Source organism: Tigriopus californicus, chromosome 7 (assembly GCF_007210705.1).
Source record: "Tigriopus californicus strain San Diego chromosome 7, Tcal_SD_v2.1, whole genome shotgun sequence".
In the NCBI taxonomy this organism is placed as follows: Eukaryota; Metazoa; Arthropoda; class Copepoda; order Harpacticoida; family Harpacticidae; genus Tigriopus; species Tigriopus californicus.
Window position 1 is genome coordinate 5,699,555 of NC_081446.1, and position 12,154 is coordinate 5,711,708.

Below are 12,154 nucleotides of genomic sequence, written 5' to 3' on the forward strand. Positions count from 1 at the left end.
ATAGCTATGTTATATTCAAGAGAACAACCAGCAACATCCCAAAGCCAATTGGAATTCAAGAGGCCATCTGCGGCGACTTCAGGGCTTCCTCGATCTTGGGGATGTTTCGAGTCGTTTTGGAATAGGCAGCACATTTGTCTACAACCAGGCTAAAGTTTACTGTTCAGTGCTGAAAGAGGCAAAACTTTTTGAAAACACGTTCGAAGTTGCATGGATGAGACAGGAAAAGCCAAGGGGAGTAAAGCCAGGACTTTATAATGGACACGGCCATTGATCTCAATATCAACGTAAGGTGAACCAAACAAGAGAGCCAATGCCGTACAAATACAGGCAGTTATCAGCACGTGTCATTGCCAAACTTCAGGTTGGAATAGGCGACAAAATATCAAGTCAATGTTGCGGGTATGACCGGCCGGCCTCCTTTGTGATACACCACCTAGCAAAACTTACCAAAGATTTCCAGTAAGAGAGGGTTCCATTTTTCAGCACAAAATATCTGCGCTTCCACGACTTGATTTTCCCACCCAGCTTCGTAAGATATCCCGATTTTTCCAAGGTCTTTTCACCGCCCAATTTCCTTGGACTCTCAATACAAGACAATCTGGTCGACGAGGCCAGATGATAAGCTGTTCCTAAGTCCGGGTCCAAGAGATTAGCATCGGGTGGAAGGGCATAGTCATTGGAGATGTCTGAACTGGCGGAAGTATCTGGAACGAGTAATCTCAGCGTTTCGTAAGGCTCGACCAATCCGCTTATAGAGCTAAGACAACAACAGCAGCGACAGTATTATCAATATTGAGCTCTTGTGTGGAATACATGGTTAGCGGTTAATAAGCTGAAAACTCAGAAGAAGAAGAGTCAAAGAGAGAGAAAAAAGTGTGCTCAATCCAGCTCTCCAGGATAGATCCTTACTCTTCCGATCTTTTTCGGGTTTTTGCCCATCCGCCCTCTTTCTCACTCCCAAGATCCGAAGGTCATTCCATTTATCTTTCATTTTTTCCCTGGCCAGGAAGGCTCTTGGGGGGGGCTGTGCACTAACATAAGAAGACGAACCAATGAACGAGCTCAACGAAAGAGGCTTTGGAGATCGCCGGTGGTAAAAAAAAAACCCGTTCATTCGTTCTCATTAGTTGGAAGACCACCTCGATGGTTGAAATGAATGAAAAACCACTAGGAAGTTACGATGGAGAGAAAGCAATTTCCAGGTGACATTCATTCTTGGAATGGCCCAGTCACACTTTGAACAACACCTCACTTTTGAGAGTATTGCCTGTCATTCTATCTGTCCCAAACTAATGGACCATCGAGCAGGTCTTATTGAAATTTTCCCCCGTCACGCAGATTAGTTGGACGAGCTTGAGGTGATGGGACGGTGGCCAAAAAATCGATAGAACACTGCTAAAAGGATTACTTCAAAGGATTACTTTCTCAGAAATCATGTTGCACTAAAGCTTATGCTAGCAGACTTTTCTCGTCCGCTCAATGGTGCTGTTTGGTAGAAAGATTTTGATCGCCCGTGCCCTTGAACTGTCCACGTGTCATTAATCCCCAGCCTAAACACCAAATTACACCAATATTTCGCTTATGCCCACCACTCAGCGAGATAATCCAAATGCCTACTAGTTCCCCCAAAATTCGACCTAAGAAAGACGGGAAGAATGTTGTAGTACCTAGTTTCCCCGCCGAGCATGATTTTGATGTCACGGCAGTCACGATCGGGGAGAAGCTCGTCAAGTTGGCCGTTCCCATCACGGTTAGCGTGTTAGTAGAAGTGAATTTGAAAGGCGAAGGAGAGGTGGAACCGATCACCGCGTTTCGAGGCGAGGTTAGCGAGATATCCCCGCTCGTCGACGAGGCTGTCGTGGTTCTAGAGGACGTACCTCGGCCCGTGTCCACATTGTCCTCGCCATCCGAGGAGTCCGACGAGTCCCCAGTAAATGGCACGGAACGGATTTGAGAGGCTCGCTAAAGTGGAGTGAAAGAATGAACTTGTTTATTCCATCCAGTGGGGTGAAAAATGGTCCCTAGAGTAAAACTTGACGCCACCAGCCATTGCAAAAGATTACCAACTTTGATAACCAACAGTTTATGAAAGAGACGGAACAAGTGCCTACCAGAAATGCGACAGAACCATGCTGCGCACCAAGATTTTGTGCTAGAAAAATGACCTGCTAAACACCAATAAGGAGACTTACCCCTTTGAGAGAAGCGTAGACGGGAACATTGATCTCGTCTCCGTAACCACCCGAGAGAAGAGCACTGTTTCGGTTCTCGTTGTTGTTCCGCGTGTTGTCGATCTGATCCCCACTCACGCCTTCCTTGGCCACCTCATAGATTCTATTCTCCCACGAGGGATATCTATGCAACGGCCGGGGTGGCGGACGCTCCTGGTCCACATCTGTTCCCGTGCCCCCTGAAAGCCCCGTTAGTCCCGAATCCCCGGACCCCGTTCGACCACCCGAGCTCTCGGCCGTGGACATGGATTCCGCATCAGGCCAAGCTCCTGCCTTGTCCTCCTCGTTGCTGGGAGTGTATATTTCCGAGTAATCATGAAGCTCATCTGACATCACCAAAGGTTTGGTCTTCTTTTTGCTTAGCTTTTTGCCCTCCAATGGAACCGCAGGCACATGGAGGGACCGATGCTTATCGGGGAGGTTAGATCCATTCTGAGATGCCAGAGATGCGAGCAGACCCGAGGTATTCGACGCATTCATCTCCCCAGTACTGGACAAGATACACTCCGATTCTGGTCGACTTGTCTTTCGATTAGAATTAGGAGACGAAGTCAATTGGGACACGAGCTTGGATCGCGGGGGTGGAATGGGGCGATAGTCATTGAGAGCCATTCCGTCACCACCCAACGCCTCGCCCAAAGCGTCCAAGGGACTCTTGGAGCTCGCTTCGCTTTGCGGCGTTTCCAAATCAACCGAGCCGGAATCCACACGAGAATCTCGGGACTTGGAGGCCCTGGAACCCTCTCTGAGAGTTGCTGATGAAGCGGGACCACCCTGTTGAGGGGAAAAAAACATGCTCATGAATGAGGGTCAACTTCGATCAATTGCATTGTCTGGATAGGTACATTCATTCATTCTTGAAATGCACCCAACGCCAAGAGTGTTTATGTCCAATTTGGACAGGATTCATACCTGATTGGACGTTGTTCTAATCCTGGACGAGCTATCTTTGGACTTTTGTTTGACGTGGGCCAATCGATCCCCAATTTCAGAGATGGATTCTTCTGACACACCGTTTTCGCCCTCCAAGCTTCCCAATGACGAATCCTGTTCGATAAAGACGGAAAGTTAAGGAATTTTCTCGCAATTGAGGAGAGGCTGATTATTGTAAAATTTCATTTTTCATTCACGACTCATTTTTTCCGCCATCTTAATTCAATTTCTTAGCTGCTGCTTTTGATTTTTATATAATTACGTCACTAAGGAAAAAGAGAAAAACTTTAGAAAATTAATATTCAAAATTGAGATCTCAAAGGTCTTCCTCTTCCGCTCTTTGCTCATGTTGATTGACCACACACAGCCAAGGGATCATTGTAATTTTCACCTCCACCAAGTCAAGCGACGAAGGAATGAATACCTAGCAAAGTATTGCAGAAAACCAGCAATCATGTACTGGGCACAAAGTGGAAGAATCAAGCTCGTAGAGCGAAGTTGCCTCAAGAGTTTTCTAACCATGAACAAAACAAAAATGAACTTTGAGACTCTACCACCAAATAAGCCTTTTGGGGAGCAGGAGCACGTCAAAATGAAGAAGGAAGCAGAAGACGGAGAAGAAGAAGAAGAAAAAGAAAAAGTTTTGCCTTTCCTTCCTCAGTGCCACGTTCCACAATGACTGTTCATTCTTTAGGGCCAACCTTGCTCTCTCTCTCTTTCTTTCCCTCTCCCTGCCAGTTGAGAGGAACCAAAGTTTTTTCTCTACTTTTCTTTCAACTTCAATTTACGTGTCCGGATCCATCTTCTGGACACTTCCTTTTGAATCCCTTCTCTGTGGAACAAACCGAAGATGCACCACCAGCAGGCTTGGACAAAGGACCGTCCGCATATGTCGGAGCCAAACTCAAGCATTCTTTCCCCAGATGAAAAAGTTTAGCCCATAACCTTGAAACAGGTTCTGTCTCGTTAAATTGGACCCAGCTGCAGCTTCCTCGGGCATTCTATACTGTATACCGGTATTGATCTATATATTATCCTTTTTCACCTTCCTCCAAGAGAATTGACCCTTATGACACCAAAATTGGTGGACATCAAGTTATCCTACCAAAAAATGCGAAACAGGCAACCAAACCTGAAAAACTAACAATGGGCATTGAATCTCTCATGGTTTCGAAATATTTAAAGAATCAAAGACGAAACATGCTGACTAAAACTCGATTCTGAGAAATTGGCAAAAGAAATTTTCTAATCCGAATACTTGAACAGTATCTCACTTGACATAGCAAGGAGCCCTCAAAGACAGGCAAAAAAAGGATTGGTCGTGATTATCTGCGGGACACTTAAAACAAGACACTTCGAGACGAGCAATCAAATTGAAATCAATCGACACAATGTCTCCTTCACTTTATAGTTTAATACCCTGTTGAAAACCCTAAAAAGATTCGCTCAACATGAAACTTACAAATTAAAGAAGTTGGCATGCAAAAAATCAATCCTCTAGCTGAGCTTTGAGGCCCCCGCTTTGACTTGAAAACCATTGGCTTCAACGTTAAAAAGGGAGAATGGAAATTAATGACTTCAACCTGGCCCAGCAGGTGACAAAGCCTCGGAATTTTGACCCGTGTTCCATTTCAAGTTCAATCTAAGTAAGTTTCTATGGACCAAGCTTGCTTGGGTGGAACGCATTTCGAGTGGTTACAGAGTTCCGCTCGGCAGCTCCAAGTTTGCTTGGCTCTCTTGTTGTTGTTATTATTATTTTCCCTCCGGACAACAAAGTTCACCCATTAGTCCATGTCCTGGTGTGTGTGAGCGCTTGTTTAAACATGGAGAGTTGTTCCAAGATTATTCTTAAGACTCCGACATACACGTACTACGTATGTACCGCTCAGCCTAGATGGAACCATCTGTGCACTTAAGTATTAGCTGTACGTACCTGATATAGAAATGCTACTTGCGCTCCGACCAGAGTGCGCCTAACAAGAGTTCCAAAACATTCTCGTGAGGATAAACCATGTTTTTGTCCCTAAATAGGAAAGTGCAGGGCCACTGAAACCATACCTCCAACGACGATCATGTCAAATACCTTAATCCGACTCAACAACACCATTCCGAGGAGTTAGAATGGCTACCAAAATGCCCTCTGAACTCATTTCAGAGCAAGTGCATGCTGTAAATGTTCTTCCTGAACGTGTACTGACGTAAAATTGGAGTTCAGCACCTTCGCCTTGGCACTTGAGCCCAAAGTACAAACATGCGTAGACTAATTCACGTTTACCGTTTCCAATCGAAACAATGGATTCTTGCGGGTCGTTAATGGGCATAAAATGTGACCGTAGGTCTGCTAGGTCATGTATGAAAAGATAAATTGCCTCGGCTCCTGGGTTAGGTGCAGAATAGAAAGCGTTGTAATAGAAAGTCATCAATCAGATGGGTCAACTAAAATATGCAAGAGATGGAACGCGGGTGGGTAGCTCGAACTTTGGGAAGAGATTATCCGTATGTTCTGTTCCGTCGCCACAATATAGTTTCAGACCATTGAAAAAATGAAAGTGAATTCAAACTTCATAATTCTCATGGTCAAATTTACATGGATCTCAAAGGTTATTTTTAAAGGTTAAAGGCTAAAAAAAATATGGCACAAAAACCACAACCGCTTAAATCCTGTTTCAAATCTATTCACCACTCTCTTTTTTTGGTAACACCACTATGAAAAAATGTTCACTGATAGTAGGATGATCATACTATTTATCCTTTAAAAGCAGTAAGGACATGCGTGCCTGGTTTAAGTCGTCCCTGGAACACCAGGTGCTACTTATTACCCGCTCAACATTCACGTATGAAGGAAAGGCATAAAATGCAAACCACTACCCGAGAAAGGCTGCCTTTCGACTTGTAAACCTCACATTCGGGCTCCCAGGGTTTCATTATAACAAAACGACCGGCGGCGTCTTTTTGCCAACATTACGTAAAAAGTTCTACGGAACATTCTTAATCTTCTACGAAGGAAAACTAATCAAAGTTTGTCTAGGAATATTAATGTCCACCATCTTTGATCAAGGAAATTGATAAAGGAAGTGATTTCGTCTATTGACACAAGTAGTACTTAGATTCGGGATTAAAATCAACATTGAGAGGAGCTACCTTAAAGAGCAAAATGAGCAAAACTATTGAAAAGCGACCATTGCATAACAACGAGTCCGTCATTTCGCATGTTAACCTTTGAGATTATTCCTCTTACGTTTGTTCTTTTTGGATCACGGTCCGAACTCGATTTCGGAGCTGTGTTGAAAGAACCCGATAAGTCCCGTTGATAGCACGACCTGATTGGGTTTTGTGGGTAAAAAAACAGGCATGGTTGGTGAGTTGGTCGTGTGCCTGGAACAATAGGAGCTCTTTCGACCTTCGCTTCATTTGCTAATTTAGGTCACGCAAGACCAGAGGAAAGAACCTGGGAGAAGGAAAATGAGAGGAAACGGGTAACTTTTTTTCTTTTCGTTTCTCTCAGATTCGAGATCACATCGTGGCTCTTGCTTGGCCAAATGAACGCACATATCTAAATATGTATACTTGGCTCCTTGGTATCTAAATTCTCGAGGCAAAGAAAAGAGCAAACCTGGTCCAACTACCATTCTTCCAAGCCTAGAATGAATCATATCGTCTCCATCTTCAGCATTAAGGCACTGAAACACTGAAGAAAACCTCCTTCTGACTCTTTGGGTTTTTCTTTATCTCAATGGTTCCCTTGCAAGTACCGGCTCAAGTCTAATCTTTCTGACTTGGACGTGGCTCTCCAAAAATGAGCCCTTGCTCCTCGAAAATTTCGTCTACGGATCAGTTCTCCTCAGTGGCGACAAAGAAGAATGAGAAGGCTGCAATTGCACTGGAGTCAGCCAGAAAATGAAGGGGTCTTTTTTATCATCAAGCACGAGTGAGTGATCTCGTTGGTGCACTGGAAATGGAAATGGACGGAGTGCATTAGCAACCTCATTTTACCCTGGAACTTCCCCCTTTGATACAATCAATGAGGACGAGACAAAGCACAGGGAGTCTTGACGGAAATTATTCTTGGCGAGAGTCTTAAAGACGGGGCAAATAGGAGTGTCTCTTTCTCGTCTCCTCAAACGAACCCATCCGATGGAACAAAGTGCCCAAGGGAAAACGAAGAGAGTTGACTCCTCGCATGAATGTCTCATTTTGTCTCCTTGATAAGGCCGCTCTTGAATGGCAAAGCAGGAGTATGGGCCCTTAGATGAGAGCTTGAACTTAAGGAGAGCCCTTGTGTTCCATCTCAGTGTGTCTTTCTTGGAACACAATGGCCATGCATACGTATAGAATACAATTGACCATAGCCAGGAGGATACTTGGGTAACTCAGCCACCGTGTAAGTAAGGGAAATAAACGCATGACAACATCATTTCCTCTCCAAGGTTGGCTCGTTTTTAGCTCCTCTTGGGCTCTCTAACCCCCATGTGATATCTCGGGAAATGGACACTGTAAATGTACAAGGAAAAGAACCACCGGGACTGAGAAATAATGCATGTGGGGATCAAACTTCGATCGGAATAATCCACTTGGAATCAATTTGTGGGTTTTCGGTCATAAGGTTAACTTGTATTACTCGAACTCTACGGAGGTTTGGTGAAGAGCCAAAATAATAAATGATAATAATACTAATATGGCATCGAAATACTCCCGAGCCGAGCAGCCATTAATTAATGGATCGGGGCCATGCCATCCGATGGGCGGTTCTGGCACACCACTCAGCCACATTTCCTCTGGTCGTCATTAATTAACGGTCAACGCAATGAATGGCCTTGAACAATGATACAGAAGAAGCCATGCTCAAAGGTAGTCTCTATTGCATTAACTGGCGAAGATATACATCTATTTTTACGTTTGCCTGACCAAAGAGTAAGGTTCGAGTAAATACGTTCAGTAGACTACCTAATTACAATTTCGAGCTTGGACCCTGTTCAAAAACATATTTGACTCACTACATGCTACCTGATGATTAGAGCAAGCTTGAGCACTTCTGATATATTCTATGCATCTGTGCAAGAAACTGGTCAGTCAATTACTCACTTATTTTTGAAACCCTTAAAAAAAGGAGCCAACACATCAAGGGGAATGATGATGATGTTGATAATGATGATGCGACTTTCGTTTCCAAGAAAGATAGAAATAAAAGGGAAGACGATGAAAATCAAAATCCTACTTCCCGAAAGTCGACTTCCCCAGAATAAGAATGAAGGAAATACTAGAAGGCCGTCAAGCTTTAATAACCATAAAAAATTCCAAGCATAACACCCTGTTTTCATGGCCTTCCATTTTGCTAAGGACCAAGGGCTCTCTTTCCCAGAGGAAAACAGGACATTTATACTGAACTTCAAGGGTCTGAAGGCCGTTGTTGAAAGTCGAGAAAAGGGGTCTTAACCATGGTCTTGGTGCTGGAGGTGTTGGAAGTAAAAAAGGCTGAAATGAGATCATTGGCCTACTTCAACAGACAACCGCAGATGAGATGATGCAAAATGAAATTTCAACTTAAGGAACCGTCCGAGTGCCCAATAGTTCTTCCCCACTAATGGCCAAAACTTGGAGAAGGATCTGTGAAAGGGGAAAAGTTCGACCAACTAGCCCTGCCTAACTAGTTTCAAGCAAAGGCCTTGAAATAATCACATTCGGCAGCAAACTCTGAATAGCTCATTAAATTGTAATGAACATTAAGTTGGCAGCCCCTAAAAGTTAGTGATAGACGAGATGACGACGACGCTTAGGTTTTATGAGTTGAGTTGAATCGACGGGCTCCATTGAATTTTTAAAAACGCATCCAAATTATTCATGTCTTGTTCAAATACAGTCAATATCGATTCCGCTTACCTCAGCTACACTGGTTCGAACACTGCTGCTCTTGTGGTTGGAAACCGAAGCCCCCATGACTTGGAGTTGTTCCAGCCGTTTACGAAGCAATTCCATTTGTTCATTGCAATGGGCGTTCTGAACCTTGAGATGTTGGTTCTGCTCCTCTAATTCTCTGAGCTTATTCGTCACCCAATCCTTGATCCGGGCGGCCTTGGCCTCAACTTGTTTCGCGTCCGCCAATCGAAGCTGCCGCTGAAATGAAAAGATTGCTAAGTCCAAACAAAGCCCCAACAATAACAACAACAACAGCAACAGTAAGAACAATAACAAGAGACTCGTCCATGGCACATTTGACCGACTCTACAGAGAGAATGAGCTCTTTAACAATGGTTTTGGACGACCATTCTCGGAGCCAGAGTGCATTTCAAATGGGCTTTAGGCCAGGCCTAGCTCAACCGGAGAAGTGCACACGTTTCTTATGAGCTCTGGAGTTAATGGACCATGGTTTTATATTCTCAACTCAGCGGTCTTTAATCATGAAGAGACCAGCATTGAACGGCGCATCTGGCACTTGATAAAGTAAAGGGTCTCATAAAATCTGAGTCATTAATCCCGTTCATTCAATTAATGTCATGCTCAAAAGTACCTGTTGCTCGACTTCCGTTTCCAGGTTCCGGATGAGGCGATCTTTTTCAACGAACACGGGTGGAATGATATCACCAGGCTCTGATTCCTCATTAGGAGTCCAATCAACCTCATTGAGGCGTTGCTCCATGACACGAACCTGAAATCGAGAAGGACACTGATCTGCTTAATATATTGTTTCCCCGCTCCGTCTCATTCTCCCTCCACAATAACTCATGGGACCTAAAACGAGCCAAGACGGCTCCATGAAGGTCCCAATTCCTTGGGAAATAAACACATCTTTCGAGGCCCGGTCACGCTATGGAACGATATAGGGCCCCAATGCTTGAGCTGGATAGGCCATAGGATTCGGGTAGAGTGCAAGTGCATTTCATCCTTAATGTGGCATTTCTCGCTCATAGTTTAGGTGGATGTCGACGTGTGGGAGGCTTTAAGTGCTCAGATAGCCGACAACCATTTTCACGAGCACCATTTCATGACAAGAATGGTATTGACCTACTTGGTCTTGCCCACGTCAGTTTGCTATGGTTTTGATGTTCAATCAACCCATTTTCCCCTTCCAAAAAGTGGGCCGCTCTTCCAATATGATTTTCCAGTTTCCCATGGACCAAATACAAGGTTGATCCTGAAGGTTGACATGACACTTTTACTTTGAGGTTGTTACTAGATCAAGTTCGAGACAATTTTCGTCAAATTGGACCATGTCTCCACTAAAATGCCATAAAACCAGGAACAGTTTATAAAACCCCAGAATGAGAGCACATGTGGTTGAGGACGTACAAACATGAAAAGGGCCTCATCATTCCTGGGAAAGTGGGAGTAGAAAAAATAAAAACAAGATGAACGTTGCTCTACTCTATCAAAAGCATCATATAAGATGTGTATATTCAAGTGAAAAGTGACAAGCGGAACACAGAAATTAGGCTCTCTTTTTCTTCCTCTTTTTCCCTCTTTTTTTTCTTGCGACCTCGGTCATTCGACGCGATTTACCCAATGAAAATATGGATCCACAGAGGAGCAAAGGCCAGCACAATAATGAGCATTGGACCAATCATTTAGAAACTGCAATATTCAACTCTCAAGCATGCATCCATTTCAACGGTTTTGCCTTTTCGAAAGAAGCAAAAGCAGGGTTACCGAGAGGTTTCCGTCATAAATTTTATTTCTGTTCCCGAAGCTTAGTCGCCATGTAAGGGATAAAAAAAAAGGAATGCGAGTTACGACTGAAAGGGAGGGTGGAGGCAGGCAAACAACCAAAGAAGAGTAAGAACCGAGCATGGATGATGATTCATCTTCTAGCTCTGAGCGAAGAAGCCAAACAAAACTCAATGAACGGGAACGAAAACGACGACATGATTGCGATAAAACCTTTCAAGGAACCCCCAATCATTAGAGCTACACCCCTCTTGGTTCGTGCTCGTTTGTACCCAGATCCAACCAACGTCTCTTTCAAGCAAACGCATTTATCCTTTTCCATGGAAAATCAACGATTACGATAAGCATAGCATTTAAAGGCTGGATAAGAAAAGTGTCCGCAGGAGATGGATCAGAGACAAACCAAGCGATGTATTGATTGAGGATTCAGCCAATATGTTTAACATTAGACCTCAAGTTTAAGCACTAAGAGGGATAATACGAGTACATTAATGAAAAAGTCAATGAACCATTCGATTGTCTCGTCCTCCTTTAGTCTCTGTCCTTCTAATATTACGTATAAATCCAGTAACCCCTGCAGCAGTATTTGGTAAACGAAGGAAGGGCAACTTGGAGTTGGAACTTGGCTCAGAGTAGTGCAGAGGGTAACTTGGGTGGAGTGGGGAAAGGCACACAAAGAGAGGACCACCACCACCTCCACTACGACCACTGTACGACTACGACCGACGAATCCGAAGAAGAAGAAGAAGTACATAGTACAGTAGGAGAAGAGGATCCATCAATGAGGGTGCAAAGAGGAAGAAAGCCCCGCGTTGTTTGGAGGAACAAGTTCCAGGGTTGACATGAGCCACCTCGAACATATATCATTATTCATTTGGGATATCAAAGAACTAACTTGGCTTATAACTAAACTGCTTTTAATCCAGGTAACTCGGCGATCTCCAAGCAGAATAAGCGTGTTCAAAGAGGAAAAGGCCGATCAAATTGCGATGCGAGAAGCCCTGTTGGAATGATCGGAACACATGGCACCCCTGATTCGAAGCAAGATTAGGGCTTGGGTGTCTGGTAGTGTTGTGAGTTGCTCTCAAGGGATGCTATTAGATTCGGGAAAACATTCTACTTCATCCGAGTTGGCTGCATGCCTCAAAGAATACGAGACCCACCTCCTCTTCCAAAGCTGCCAACTGGTTGTGCCCGGTTTTCCAATCTAAGTTGGTGGGTGAAAATTGGGACTAGCAGTGATGGCCTCGAATGCAATCTTCCTGTCGTCTACGTACGTTCCTATGTGCGAAGACGAACGCATACACAAATATAAGTATACTCAAGCA

At 44.1% G+C, this 12,154-nt stretch overlaps 1 protein-coding gene across 11 annotated transcripts in view; it reads right to left on the reverse strand.

The window, feature by feature from the left end:
- The window catches only part of LOC131883739 (pleckstrin homology domain-containing family H member 1-like), a 59,769-nt gene that overhangs the window by 6,687 nt on the left and 40,928 nt on the right, over nucleotides 1-12,154 (reverse strand). For 5 of the 11 annotated variants that reach the window (XM_059231280.1, XM_059231282.1, XM_059231279.1 and 2 more), the window contains 6 exons: nucleotides 9,673-9,828; nucleotides 9,045-9,278; nucleotides 3,147-3,281; nucleotides 2,196-3,008; nucleotides 1,671-1,965; nucleotides 451-707 (listed from right to left, as the gene is read on the reverse strand). In XM_059231280.1, the coding sequence (XP_059087263.1) occupies nucleotides 451-707; nucleotides 1,671-1,965; nucleotides 2,196-3,008; nucleotides 3,147-3,281; nucleotides 9,045-9,278; nucleotides 9,673-9,828 (1,890 nt within the window). The remainder of the gene's footprint in view (nucleotides 1-450; nucleotides 708-1,670; nucleotides 1,966-2,195; nucleotides 3,009-3,146; nucleotides 3,282-9,044; nucleotides 9,279-9,672; nucleotides 9,829-12,154) is intronic. The other 6 variants (XM_059231290.1, XM_059231281.1, XM_059231288.1 and 3 more) reach the window with 3 other exon arrangements.